General features: G+C 40.5%; 1 protein-coding gene across 7 annotated transcripts in view; it reads right to left on the reverse strand.

Annotated features, from left to right (window-relative positions):
* The window catches only part of CEP83 (centrosomal protein 83), a 151,579-nt gene that overhangs the window by 84,577 nt on the left and 51,509 nt on the right, over positions 1 to 15,493 (reverse strand). For 5 of the 7 annotated variants that reach the window (XM_004384208.2, XM_023738581.1, XM_023738577.1 and 2 more), the window contains exons 2-3: positions 4,698 to 4,971; positions 4,094 to 4,244 (exon numbers count right to left, since the gene is read on the reverse strand). In XM_004384208.2, coding sequence (XP_004384265.1) covers positions 4,094 to 4,244; positions 4,698 to 4,870 — 324 coding nt within the window. In that variant the 5' untranslated portion in view covers positions 4,871 to 4,971. Of the gene's footprint in view, positions 1 to 4,093; positions 4,245 to 4,697; positions 4,972 to 6,834; positions 6,866 to 14,614; positions 15,388 to 15,493 lie in introns of those variants that run through there. The other 2 variants (XM_023738579.1, XM_023738578.1) reach the window with 2 other exon arrangements.

Below are 15,493 nucleotides of genomic sequence, written 5' to 3' on the forward strand. Positions count from 1 at the left end.
GTCATTAAAAAGACAGGAAAGAAAGAAAAGACCAAAATGGATGTCAGAAGAGACTCTGAAAGTTGCTCTTGAACGTCGAGTAGCTAAAGTGAAAGGAAGAATGATGAACTAAAAGAGCTAAAGAGAAGAGTTCAAAGGACAGCTTGAGAAGACAAAGTATTATAATGACATGTGCAAAGGCCTGGAGATAGAAAACCAAAGAGAAGAACACACTCGGCATTTCTCAAGCTGAAAGAACTAAGGAAAAAATGCAAGCCTCAAGTTGCAATATTGAAGAATTCTATGGGGAAAACATTAAACAATGCAGGAAGCACTAAAAGAAGATGGGAGGAATACCCAGAGTCACTACACCAAAAAGAATTGGTCGACATTCAACCATTTCAGGAGGTAGCATATGATCAGGAACCAATGGTACTGAAGGAAGAGGTCTAAGCTGCACTAAAGGCATTGGTAAAAAACAAGGCTACAGGAATTGACAGACTACCAACTGAGATTTTTCAACAAATGGATGCAGCACTGGAAGTGCTCATTCATCTATGCCAAGAAATCTGGAAGACAGCTACCTGGCTAAATGACTGGAAGAGGTCCACATTTATGCCTATTCCCAAGAAAGGTGATCCAATCGAATGTGGAAATTATCGAAAAATATCAATAATATCACACACAAGTAAAATTTTGCTGAAGATCATTCAAAAGCAGCTACAGCAATATATAGACAGGGAACGGCCAGAAATTCAAGCCAGATTCAGAAGAGGACGTGGAACCAGGGATACCATTGCTGATGTCAGCTGGATCCTGGCTGAAAGCAGAGAATACCAGAAAGATGTTTACCTGTGTTTTACTGACTACGCAAAGGCATTCGACTGTGTGGATAATAACAAATTATGGATAACATTGCTAAGAATAGGAATTCTAGAACACTTAATTGTGCTCATGAAGAACCTGTACATAGATCAAGAGGCAGTCGTTCGAACAGAACAAGGGGATACTACGTGGTTTAAAGTCAGGAAAGGTGTGTGTCAGGTTTGTATCTTTTCACCATACCTATTTTATCTGTGTGCTGAGCAAATAATCCAAGAAGCTGGACTATATGAAGAATAGGGCATCAGGATTGAAGGAAGACACATTAACAACCTGCATTATGCAGATGACATAACCTTGCTTGCTGAAAATGAAGAGGACTTGAAGCACTTACTGATGAAGATCCAAGAATACAGCCTTCAATATAGATTACACCTCAACATAAAGAAAACAAAAATCCTCACAATGGGACCAATAAGTAACATCATGATAAACAGAGAAAAGATTGAAGTTGTCAAGGATTTCATTTTAGTTGGATCCACAATCAACACTCATGGAAGCAGCAGTCAAGAAATCAAAAGACGCATTGCATAGGGCATATCTGCTGCAAAAGACCTCTTTAAGTAAAGTGTTGAAAAGCAAAGATGTCACCTTGAAGACTAAGGTGCACCTGACCCAAGCCATGGTTTTTTCAGTCACTTCGTATGTACGCAAAAGCTGGACGATGGATAAGGAAGTCTAAAGAAGAACTGATGGCTTTGAATTGTGGTGCTGGCGAAGAATACTGAATGTTCCATGGACTGCCAAAAGAACGAACAAATCTGTCTTGGAAGAAGTACAAGCAGATAGCTCCTTAGAGGCAAGGATGGCGAGACTCCATCTCACATACTTTGGACATGTTATCAGGAGGGATCAGTCCCTAGAGAAGGACATTATGCTTGGTAAAGTAGAGGGTCAGCGAAAAAGAGGAAGACCCTCAAGGAGATGGACTGACACAATGGCTGCAACAATGGGCTCAAGCATAACTAGGACTGTCAGGATGCTGCAGAACCGGGTAGTGTTTCGTTCTGTTGCACATAGCGTCACCATTAGTCAGACTCGACGACACCTAACAACAACAACAACGCACCCAACAACAGAATATACATTCTTTTCAAGTGCTAGGTATGTTCCTCAAGATAGGCAATATGCTAGGTGATAAAAGAAGTCTCCATAAATTTAAAAGAATTAAAATCATATAGAATACAATCTCTGACCATAATGGAATTAAATTAAATATCAATAACAATAAGATATCTAGGAATATTCCAGACATTTGGAAATTAAACACATTTCTGAAGAAATATGGGTATTAATGTATTTCTGAAGAAAACATACATGGTTCCAATAGGAATTAGGAACACCCTATTTATTCTTAAAGACTCTTACGTGCCAGTCAGAAATAGAGAATATGTACAGTTCTTCATTCATAAATTCAAAAAATATCCTTAAAACACACATTTCAGATATGAGGAAAAACAAAGTATACAGTACGGACAAAAAAAAAGCAATCTGGAGTGGGTGAAAAAGGAAAGATAAAGATAAAAAAAAGTCTAAGGTATAGAATAAGGTATTCTAAACCTTAGACATTTTATGGTATCAGAGGAGTCCCTGGGTGGTGCAAACAATTAACGTGCTTTGCTGCTAACTGAAAGGTTAGTAGTTTGAGTCTACCGAAAGGCATCTCAGAAGAAAGTCCTGGCAATCTACTTCTGAAAATAATCAGCCATTGAAAATCCTATGGAGCACAGTTCTACTCTTACATACTGTATTTTACGCAAATAATGCGTGCCTTCTACATTTGTTTGTCAACTGCTCCCTAACCCTGCAAGGTATTTTCATAAGCACACTATGCTAAATTTTTTACAGCAATATGTAAAATACATTTACATAGCAGCGCTTATGCAAATACCTCTCAGGGGGAGGTGGTTGGCAAACAAACATAGAAGGTACACATTATTTGCATAAAAATACGGTACATGGGGTCTCCATGAGTCAGAATCAACTCAACAGCAACTGGGTTTTACTGGTTATGGTATCAGAATTCATCCTAACCTTTGGGCACCTCGGCCAAAAACCTGGCATCAAAGTCAATTCAATTCAGAATCCCCACACATGGCAGACTGGAGGTCAAAACCAACATAACTTCAATGCTCTCCAAAACAACAGGGTAAGCCTGAGCCTGGGCAAGATCATATTTCTCAAGAAAGTTTTAGACAAAGGTTGTTGTTGTTGATGGCTCCAATACCCTTAAGCACCCCAATAGCAGTCTCAATGCAAAGAATACCAGCTCAGAAATGTCCAAAGAGCAAGAAAAAATAAAAATTAGATTGACTTTTTGTGTCCTCCATGGTAGAGAACCAAGGGGAAAAAAAAACCTCTTCATATTAGATTTTTACAGTTTTTGTACTGACCTCCTGTATATCCCCCAAAATGTTATTATACAAAGAACTGTATCCTTATTCTAAAACTGTGGACACTGTCAGAGGGAAAATTATTATAAATACAAAGAAATTTGTATTTGAAATTTATATTATCACATTTTAAAAAGTAAGCATCACATATAAATGCCAAAACATGGAACAAAAGCATTTATTAAATCAAAAGTTATCTTCAAAAAATTTAACAAAAAATAACAGATATTCCAGCCTGGAATAAATAATTATCAGTCTTTCTTAGCTTAGTTTCAGTTACAATCCAAACCAAACCCACTGCCGTCAAGTTGATTCCAACTCATAGTGACCCTACAGGACAGAGCATAACTGCCCCGCAGAGTTTCCAAGGCTGTAAATCTTTATGGAAGCAGACTGCCACATCTTTCTCCTGCGGAGCGGCTGGTGGGTTCAAACCACCAACCTTTTGGTTTGCAGCTGCGCGCTTTAACCACTGCACCACCAGGGCTCACTTTCAGTTACAATACTTACAGGAAAATTAGTAAACTTTTCTTTAAAAATATAAATTCTGAATTTTCATCAAACTGGCCTTTCTCCTGATTTTTCTAAATAGTGAAATATTACTGAAATTGAAATAGGTAATATCATACCAATTTACATAAAATAATAGTTTCATGTCTACCTGACATGGTACCTAACATTCTAGAATATATGAAAGAAGACTATATTATACCACCTAGAGATATGGAGATGTAGCAAAATAATCACTAAGAATTTAGAGAGAATTTATCAAATTTACCAAAACTTACTTCCACTAAATATCCAACTACTTTGATACTAACTCAAATATATTTTCTCACCTGCAGCTTCATTTCCTCTAAGTCTTTAGTTTTTTCTACTAATTCCTCTCTTAGCTCTTCAAGCAGCAGCTGAAATTTTTCCTGGTGAGTTTGCTTTTCATTTAATAGTCGCTTGAGTTCATTTTGTGACTTTATGTACTCATCCTGCAACCTGATTTAAAAAAGAAAAGAATCCAATGTTAAATGTACCCTTTCCTTTTAATTGCATTACTTTATGTAAAGTCAACCAACACTACAGAAGAACAAGACCAATAAACATTTGATTAAACTGGCAAATACCTTTTCTTTACTGAGTTTAATTATTAACACTAAAGTTTTTTAATGCAATTTTGAGGGAAAAAAAACACATTTAGCTCACCTAGATACATTTAATCAGATATGTCTTGCTACTTTCAAAACAAGAATTTCAGAAAATTCATACCCACTTAATTATCAGGATCAGTTTTATACTAAGCAAATTTAAAGTAAAAATTTTACTAAAAAAGTTTTAAATGCAAAATAACAAAATTATACTCTATCTTCCAGAGTAAACATTCAGTCAAAACTGTCCTAATAACTTTATTATTTTTACCAAGCCCCCAACTTCTAAATTTAAATAATTTACCTTGTATGTTCAGCTTTCAGAGTCTGATAATTTGTTTTATGATGTTCACATCGTAACCTTTCATCAATTAACATTTTTTGGAACTCAGATTGAGAACTAGTCAATCCACCATCTCCAGCAGGAGGGAGAATGTTGGGAAAGGTGTCCATATTGGTAAGTAAGCTGACAACCATGTAAAAATAAATTCTGCCTTCCCCAGAATTTTAGTTTTCTTTCCAAGAGGATTTCCCACTGCCTTCTTGCTAAGACAGAATCTCAGGAAGCCAAATTATACCTGCACAGAGAAATATGCTTCATTAGTGATCAATAAACTTCCTTCAGTATTATATATTTTTATCACTTATACTCTTTATCATTTCTATAATAAAACTCATTTTTCAGATTCTTAATAAAACAAAATGCAAAAATAAAGTTGAATCATAGTTTAAGAAATTTTTTTACACACAAAGCTTCCAGAGACCATCACAGTCACATCTGCAAGTTTTAAATCTAACTAGAAGTACCAGCTTTTCAATTCCAGCACTCTCTGATTTACAAACCATGGAGTCATGTTTCCTCAAGCTACTGGGGCAAGCTTCAAGGCCACCCAGGTACAACACCCATACTCCCAAAGCAAGGGAAAAGCCATTTGAAACTTGATAAGTAGCTGCAGAAAATCAAAGTCTTCACAAAGACTCAGCAGTGATTGATACTACAAGGGTCTCTCATTTGACATAAGGCAAACTGCACTCAAGCTGCGGATTCAGATGTGAAATCAGTCGACATATAAATATTGATCACCCCCTATGTACTATGTACTATGCTAAGAAGGAAACTAAATCACCTCAGTTATCCCCCAAAGCACTGACCTAGTATTATGAAACTAACTAAATATTTGTTGTATCTAGAAGTAAAAAATGATGACAAAGTGTTCTTATTGTAAAAAAAAATTAAGAACACGAATTTTAATTAAAACAGTTCTCTCCCATTTAACTTCATTAATCTTTCTCTAGACCATTTTATATTTTTTCCCTGATGGCATTCTCCCTTAGTCATGAGTTACTATGAATTGCCTTTTCTTGCTCAGAGAAAAGACCTTTAGCCTATATAAACCAACTATTAAATTACTCAGTCTTACCTGAAATACACCATTTCTGATAAATTAGCGTGATGTCTGCATATTGTGCGTTGTTGTTGGGTGCTATTGAGTCGATTCCAACTCATAGCAACCCCATGTGACAGAGTAGAACTGACCAATAGAGTTTTCTAGGCTGTAATCTTTATGAGAACAGAGCACCAGGTCTTTTCTCCCACAGACCCACTGGGTGAGTTGGAACCACCAAACTTTCAGTTAGCAGCCGAGTGCTTAACCATTTGCACCACCAGGGCTCCTTTCATATTACATAAGACTTTTAAACTGTAATTGAGGCTGCTTTGGTTTCCTGTCAAATTATATTTTAATGCTGTTGTTGTTGTTAGGTGCCCTCGAGTCCGTTCCGACTCAGCAACCCTATGTACAATAGAACAAAACACTGCTGGGTCCTGCACCATTTTCACAATCGTTAGGTTTGAGCCCATTGTTGCAGCTACTGTGTCAATTCATCTTGTTAAGGGTCTTCCTCTTTTTCACTGACCCTCTACTTTACTAAGTATGATGTCCTTCTCCAAAGAATGGTCCCTTCCTGATAACACGTCCAAAGTATGTAAGATGAAGTCTTGTTACCCTCACTTCTAAGGAGCATTCTGGCTATACTTCTTCCAAGACAGATTTGTTTGTTCTTCTGGCAGTCCATGGTGTTGTCAATATTCTTCGCCAACACCATAATTCTAAGCCATCAATTCTTTGGTCTTCCTTATTCATCGTCCAGCTTTCACATGCATATGAGGCCACTGAAAATATCATGGGTTGGGTCAGGTGCACCTTAGTCCTCAAAGTGACATCTTTGCTTTTTAATACTAAAGAGGTCTTTTGCAGCAGATTTGCCCAATGCAATGTGTTCTTTGATTTCCTGACAGCTGCTTCCATGGGCGTTGATTGTGGATGCAAATAAAATGAAATCCTTGAAAATTTCAAATCTTTTCTCTGTTTATCATGATGTTGCTTACTGGTCCCGTTGTGAGGATTTTTGTTTTCTTTATGTTGAAGCGTAATTCATACCTTAAGCAGAAGTCTTTGATCTTCCTCAGTAAGTATTTCAAGTACCTTTCACTTTCAGCAAGCAAGGTTGTGTCATCTGCATATCGCAGGTTGTTAATGTGTCTTCTTTCAATCCTGACGCCACATTCTTCTTCATATAGTCTGGTTTCTCAGATTATTTGCTCAGCTACAAATTGAATAAGTAAAGTGAAAGGATACAACTCTGACACACATCTTTTGTACCTTTAAACCTGTTCACCATGGGCGACTCTGCTGGTATTTGAAATACCAGTGGCACAGCTTCCAGCATCACAGCAACATGCAAGCCACCACAGCATGACAAACTGACAGACGCATGGGGAGCTTCTGGTATAATAGCAATATTGTTTACTATTCATCCACACTTACAACCCTGAAGCCTTCTCTGCTTTCTCTCTTAACTTCCCATATATAAACATCAAACACTCTTCCTTTAAAATGTTTATTTTATCCATCCCATTCTCTCCATTCTTACTACCACAAAAAGTCAAGCCCTGATCATCTCATAACTAGAATATCATAAGAACTTTTTGTTGTCCCTGCTTAAAATATCTTTTCTCTTTGGTCCAGTTCACAAAGCGCTACCAGATTAACATTTAAAATTTTTGTTTTGACTTCTCATTCTAACTCAAAAGCTCCTACATATGAAACAAACCCAAAACAATCTAGTCTTAAGGCCCTACACAATCAGCACCAACCTACTTTGTTTAATTTCATCTCCTACATTTGCCGAAAACGTCCTACTCTAGCTAAAATGCTCTACTCACTCCCCCTGAACAAACATCGTATATGTATCATGCTTTTGCAGCTTTTGTCTTGGTTTATGAATCCTACACTAATGAAAACAGACCACAGTATTAACTATGATCACTAACTATTCTCTAATTCTGTGATAACTGAATATGAATAGGCTTAAATGTAGTAGGCAAATTTTATTTTAGATATTAAAAAGAATTTCCTGACTCAAAGTTATGACCCCCTGGGTTTCATTTGCCAATACTCTTTTGCAGAACTTTCTCAACAAGGGATATTAAGAATATCTCAGCCTAAAATTACTAACAGACTTTGTACAATTCTTTTCAAGCTCAGAATGAATTTTATACCTGTTTTTACATAAATAATACATAATCAATCAATGATAATCTTGGAAAACATAATTACAGCAGTCCTCAAAAATGGTGTCATAGATAAAAAGGCCTCACGAACATAATTCTCTGACCTTTAAATGTGGTTCTGTCATTCAATACGCAGGGTTACAGAAAAAGACCTTCTATTTATTACATTTACTATATGAAAGAAGCTTTCAGATGAAAACAGAAAACCCTAATTTGACTGTCTTAAACTTTTGGAAAACATATTACCGCTCTATTAGAAAAAAAATATGCAGATAGTCTTCTACTTCCTGTAATGGAGGTTTAAGAAATTTGGATGAAGGCTTCCCTGTGGATAACTAGAAAAGCAGGATACATATTTTAAAATTCTGCTCAAAGGCATCTGTGATGGTTAAGATTGTGTGCTAACTTGGCTGGGCCACGATTCTCAGTGTTTAAATGTGATCACTCCCATGACTGAATATACCATGAGTAGCCAATCACATGAAGCAGAGTTTCCTCGGGGCTGTGGCCTGCACTGGAATATAAGCAGACGTTTTCATTTTATGCTCACCCTGGATCCTGCACCTGCCTCCTGTCGTCTCATCTCTGGTTCCTGGGACTTGAGCTGTCAGCTTATCTGCCGAACTTGGGATTCATCGATCTTCACAGCCTGTGAGCAGAGCTCTGCTCTCTGACCTGCCGATCTTGGGTTCGCCAGTCCCTGCAGTTACGTGAATCAGGAGAAACCTCGTGGTCTTGCCTGCCAATCTTGGAATTCGTCAGCCTTCACAGCCTGTGAGCGGGAGCCCTGCTCTCCGACCTGCCGATCTTGGGCTCACCAGCTTCTGCAGCTGCGAGATTTGGGAGAGGCCTCTACCCTGATCCACAGACTAGGGACGTACTAGCCTCCACAATCGCATGAGCTGTTTCCTTGATTTAAATCTCTATATATATATTTATACGCTTTACTGGTTTCGCTTCTCTAGAGAACTCAGCCTAAGACATTTGGTACTGGGAGTGGTTCTAGAGAAACAAATTGTAACGATGAGTTTTCTAAATTGGTCCTCAAGTCTGGTAGTCTTAAAGATGTTGACAACTATGCTTCCAGCAGTAAAGACAGCACTGCTAGTTCATGGAGCAAGGTGGTGATACAAACACACAAAATATCACCACCAGTAGATCAGCTATTGCTGAAAGGCGAGGCTCTGGGTGAACATATGTGTGATATCTTTCTACAGCTTTGTCAGAATAAGAAGTATAAGGAAGCTGGTTTGTCCTAAAGAGATGCTATCAGGGCGTCAGAGTCAAAGCTCAAGCGCCGCATACGTGACCTCAAGGTTTCCACTTGTGCTTTGAAAGAAAGCCTTATTTCTTGTAGTAACAGAGCTGAAATTGCCAAAAACCAAATCCCAAGTCTTACGGTAAGAGTAGCTGAATTACAACGCCAGCTCACTTGCAAACCTCGAGAGGTGTCTGAAGTTAAAGTAAGAGCACTGACTGGGAAGAAATAGGACCCTGAAACTTGGGATGGGGACATAAGGGCAGATAATCAGGAAGCTGGGGACACTGAGACCATAAAGTCCGCTGAATCACTCCTGCCGCAAAACCAGTCCCATCTGAAGAGATTACTTCATGTTTGTCTACTATACCACCCTGCCCAGAAAAACCACTAGCCACTCTACTCCCGTCTAATGAGATTAGCCCTAGCCCAGCTGCCTCTAAAGAGCCTTTCCCTGAGTCATTGCCTGGGACATTGCCTGAGGCAGATGCTTTACAAGACAATGCTGAATATTCTCAATTCTGGCTTCTAGACCTATAATTAGGCTTAAGTCCCAGCAAGCCCCAAAAAGTGAAATACAAACTGTGACCCAGAAGGAGGTATGCTACACTCCAAAAGAACTACTCGCCTTTTCTAATATATACAAACAGAAACCTGGGGAATATGTATGGGAATAGCTATTAAGGCTATAGGATAATGATGCAAGGAACATAAAGACGGATCAGTCTGAGTTAATTGATATGGGTCCACTAAGCACAGATTGTTCATTCAATGTTTCAGCTCGACAAGTTCGGAAAGGATCTAATAGTTTATTTGGGTAAGTTGCTAAAGCATGGCTTACGAGGTGGCCAACACTAAATCAAGCTGAAGTACCAGACCTGCCTTGCTATACTGTAGAAGAAGGTATCCAAAGGCTTAGGGAAACTGGCATGATAGAGTGGATTTATCAAGTCACATGCACAGACCCACATATGGAGTGCCCAGAGGACACATCTTTTACCACAACTGTGAGGAACAAATTTGTGAAGGGAGCTCCAGTATCCTTAAAGACCGCTGTGATTGCTATTTTATGTAAGTCAGATTTAACAGTGGGAACTGCCCTAACTGAATTAAGACATCTAACTACAATGGGGCTGATTGGACCCTGTGGTAGTAGGGGCCAAGTGGCTGCACTCAATTAACAAAGACAAGGAGGGTGTAGTTATAATAATAGACAGAAGAATCAAAGCAGTAATCAGAATAGTCTGACTCATATGGACTTATGGCTTTGACTACTTAGACATGGTGTCCCTAGGAGTGAAATAGACAGGAAATCTACTAAATATTTACTTGATCTATACAAACGACTGAATTCTAGGTCAGGTGAACAGCAGTCTAACTCAAATCATTAGAAGAGAGAGTCACAGTCCCTCATTCAATTCAAAGATTTGAGTGAGTTTAAAGACCCATAATCCCTTGAATGAAGGGGAGGCCAGGTCCCCTATGAGGAAGGACTCCAATACGTTGCCAAACATTTTTACTGTTAATCTTTCTCCCAGCCTTCCCCAAAGGGATCTACGGCCTTTTACGAGAGTGATTGTTCACTGGGGAAAAGGAAATGAACAAACTTTTCAGGAATTACTGGATGCTGGCTCTGAACTGACACTAATTCCAGGAGACCCAAAACGTCACTGTGGCCCACCAGTCAGAGTAGGGGCATATGGAGGTCAAGTTATTAATGGAGTCTCGGCTCATGTCCATCTCACAGTAGGTCCAGTAGGTCCCAAAATCATCCTGTAGTGACTTCCCCAGTTCCAGAATGCATAATTGGAATAGATATACTCAGCAACTGGGAGAACCCCCACAGTGGATCTCTGAAAAATAGAGTAATGGCTATTATGGTAGGAAAAGCCAAGTGAAAGCCATTAGAACTGCCCCTACCTAGGAAAATAGTAAACCAAAAGCAATACCGCATTCCTGGAGGGATTCCAGAGATTACTGCCACCATCAAGGATTTGAAGGATGCAGGGGTGGTGATTCCCACCACATCCCCATTCAACTGGCCTATATGGCCTGTGCAAAACACAGATGGATCTTGGAGAATGACAGTAGAATATCGAAAACTTAACCAGGGGGTGACTCCAATTGCAACACTGTTCCAGATGTAGTTTCACTGCTTGAGCAAATTAATACATCTCCCAGTAGCTGGCATGCACCTATTGATCTGGCTAATGCCTTTTTCTCTATACCTGTTTCAAAGGACGACCAGAAGCAGTTTGACGTCAGCTGGCAAGGCCAGCAACACACCTTCACTTGCCTACCTCAGGGCTATATCAACTCTCCAGCCCTATGTTGTAATTTAGTCCGCAGGGACCTTGATCACCTTTCCCTTCCACAAGATGTCACACTGGTCCGTTACACTGATAACATTACACTGATTGGACCTAGTAAGGGAGAAGTGTCAATGACTCTGAACTTATTGGTAAAACATTTGCATGCTAGAGGGTGGCAAATTAATCCCACAGAACTTCAGGCATCTTCCACTTCAGTGAAATTTCTAGGGGTCCAGTGGTGTGGGGCATGTCGAGACATTCCTTCTAAAATGAAGGATAAGTTAGTGCCTCTTGCGGCTCCCATAACTAAAAAAGAGACACAACACCTAGTGGGCCTCTTTGGATTTTGGAGGCAACATATTCCTCCTTTTGTATGCTACTCTGGCATATTTATCAAGTGACTCAAAAACCTGTTAGTTTTGAGTGGGGACCAGAACAAGAGAAGGCTCTGCAACAAGTTCAGGCTGCTGTGCAAGCCGCTCTGCCACTTGGACCATATAATGCAGCTGATCCAATGGTGCCTGAAGTGTCAGTGGCAGACAGAGATGCTGTTTGGAGTCTTTGGCAGGCCCCTATTGGTGAATCACAGTGCGGACCCTTAGGATTTTGGAACAAAGCTCTGCCATCCTCTGTAGATAACTACACTCCTTTTGAGAAACAACTTTTGGCTTGTTACTGGGCCTTAGTAGAGACTGAACGCTTAACCCTGGGACACCAAGTCACCATGCGGCCTGAGCTGCCCATCATGAACTGGGTGTTGTCTGACCCACAGAGTCATAAAGTTGGATGTGCACAGCAGCACTCCGTCATTAAATGGAAGCGGTATATTCGAGATCGGGCCCAAGCAGGACCTGAAGGCACAAGTAAGTTACATGAGGAAGTGGCCCAAATGCCCATGGTCTCCACTCCTGTCACATTACGTTCCATTGCCCAGTCTGCACCTATGGCCTCATGGGGAGTTCCTTATGATGAGTTGACTGAAGAGGAGAAAACTGATGCCTGGTTTACAGATGTTTCTGCATGATACACAGGCACTACTCAAAAGTGGACTGCAGCAGCACTACAGCCCCTTTCTGGGACCTCCCTGAAGGACAGTGGTGAAGGGAAATCCTCTCAATGGGCAGAACTTCGAGCTGTGCACCTGGCTGTTCACTTTGCTTAGAAGAAGAAACGGCCAGATGTGTGATTATATACTGATTCATGGGATGTGGCCAATGGTTTGAATGGATGGTCAGGGACTTCGAAGGAACATGATTGCAAAACTGGAGACAAGGATTTATGGGGAAGAGGTATGTGGACAGACCTCTCTGAATGGGCCAAAGAAGAGAAGATACTTGCATCTCATGTGAATGCTCACCAAAGGGCAACCTCAACAGAGGATGATTTTAACAATCAAGTGGATAGGACGACACGTTCTGTGGAGACCAGTCATCCTCCTTCCCCAGCTACCCCTGTCATTGTTCAATGGGCTCATGAACAAAGTGGCCATGGTGTCAGGGATGGAAGTTATGCATGGGTCCAGCAGCATGGACTTCCACTCACCAAGGCTGACTTGGCTACAGTCACTGCTGAGTGCCCAATCTGCCAGCAGCAGAGACCATCACTGAGTCCCTGATATGGCATCATCCCTCGAGGTGATCAACCAGCAACCTGGTAGCAAGTTGATTACATTGGAACACTTCCACCATGGAAAGGGCAGCATTTTGTCCTTACTGGAATAGACTCTTAATCTGGATATGGATTTGCCTTCCCTGCACGCAATGTTTCTGCCAAAACTACCAGCCGTAGACTTACAGAATGCCTTATCCACCGTCATGGTATCCCACACAGCAATGCCTCAGATCAAGGGACTCATTTCACAACAAATGAAGTGCATCAGTGGGCCCATGCTCATGGAATTCACTGGTCTAACCATGTTCCCCAACATCCTGAAGCAGCTGGCTTGATAGAATGATGCAATGGCCTTCTAAAAACACAATTACAGTGCCAGCTAGGTGGCAATACCTTGCAAGGTTGGGGTAATGTTCTCCAAGAGGCTGTATATGCTCAAAACCAATGTCCAATATATGGTGCTGTTTCTCCCATAGCCAGGATTCATGGGTCCAGGAAGCAAGGGGTGGAAATGGGAGTGACACAACACACTATTACCCCAGTGACCCACTTGCAAGATCTTCGCTTCCTGTCCCATCAACTTTATGCTCTGCAGGCCTAGAGGTCTTAGTTCCAAAGGGAGGAATGCTCCCACCTGGAGACACATCACTGATTCCATTGAACTGTAAGTTAAGAATGCCACCTGGCTACTTTGGGCTCCTTATGCCTCTGGCTCAACAGGCAAAGAAGGGAGTTACCATACTGGCTGGTGTGACTGATTCTGATTACCAAGAGGAAATCGGATTGATATTACATAATGGAGGTAAAGAAGAGTATGTCTGGAATGTAGGAGATTCCTCCCGGCGTCTCTTAGTACTATCATGCCATGATTAAAGTCAATAGAAAATTACAGCAACCTAATATGGACATGACTACTAATGACCCAGACCCTTCAGGAATGAAGGTTTGGGTCACCCCATCAGGCAAAGAACCATGACCAGCCAATGTGCTTGCTGAGGGCAAAGGGAATACGGAATGGGTGGTAGAAAAAGACAGTTCTAAATACCAGTTATGGCCACGTGACCAGTTGCAGAAATGGGGACTGTAACTATTATATTTCTGCTCTGTATGTGTTTATCAAATATTTTTGTTTCTTTCACTTATAAAATATAAGACGTAAATGGAGCTAGTGCGTTTTTGATTGTACACATTAGTTCTAACACGTTAGGTGCAAGTATGACTTTCTAATTGTCTTTATTCAGAGATTATGTATGGTTTAAGGAGATGCGTACATGTGCCAACTTGACAAGGGGTGGACTGTGATGGTTAGGATTGTGTGTCAACTTGGCTAAGCCATGATTCTCAGTGTTTAAATGTGATCACTCCCATGACTGAATATATTATGAGTAGTCAATCATGTCAAGGGGAGTTTCCTTGGGGCTGTGGCCTGCATCGGAATATAAGCAGACATTCTGATTTTTGCTTACTCTGGATCCTATGGCTGTCTCCTGTCATCTCATCTCCGGTTCTTGGGACTTGTGCTGTTAGTTTATCTGCCGAACTTAGGATTGGTCAATCTTCACAGCCTTTGAGCAGAGCCCTGCTCTCTGACCTGCCGATCCTGGGTTCACCAGCCCCTGCAGTTACGTGAATCAGGAGATACCCTGTGGTTTTGCCTGCCAATCTTAGAATTCGTCAGCCTTCACAGCCTGTGAGCGGGAGCCCTGCTCTCCAACTTGCTAATCTCAGGCTCATCAGCTTCTGCGGCTACATGACTTGTTAGAGGCCTCTAACCTGATCCACGGACTTGGGACATTCTAGCCTCTACAATCGTGTAAGCTGTTTCCTTGATATAAATCTCTCTATATGTATATATTTATATCCTTTACTGGTTTTGATTCTCTAGAGAACCCAGCCTAAGACAGCATCTAAAAACTAGAAAGACAATAAATATTTAATGAGATGGGATCAGGGGAGTATGCTGATGCAGAAACTGTCATTTGGGACCACTTTTCTCCTGGTGACATTTGCCAATACCAGAGCATTTAGCTGGGAGACTGAGTGCCTTCTCATAGCATTCAAATTTAAAGAAAGAAAGATAGGATCAGCAAGGAGTAAGGAAGTCCTAGTAAACTCTCTTCATTTTGAGTAGAGATTTTAAAGACTGCCTCTTAGGAAAAAGTGTGCCATTTTTACCCAAATAACACGCACCTTCTACATTTGTTTGCCAACCACGCCCTCCTCCTGCACACGCTTATGAAAATACCTTGTGGGGGGAGGCACGGTTCACAAACAAATATAGAAGGTGCGTGTTATTTGCATAAAAATACAGTAATTCAGGGAAAAGATATCAAACTAGGCCTCAA

The sequence above is a fragment of the Trichechus manatus genome, unplaced genomic scaffold (genome assembly GCF_000243295.1).
Source record: "Trichechus manatus latirostris isolate Lorelei unplaced genomic scaffold, TriManLat1.0 scaffold00119, whole genome shotgun sequence".
NCBI lineage: Eukaryota > Metazoa > Chordata > Mammalia > Sirenia > Trichechidae > Trichechus > Trichechus manatus.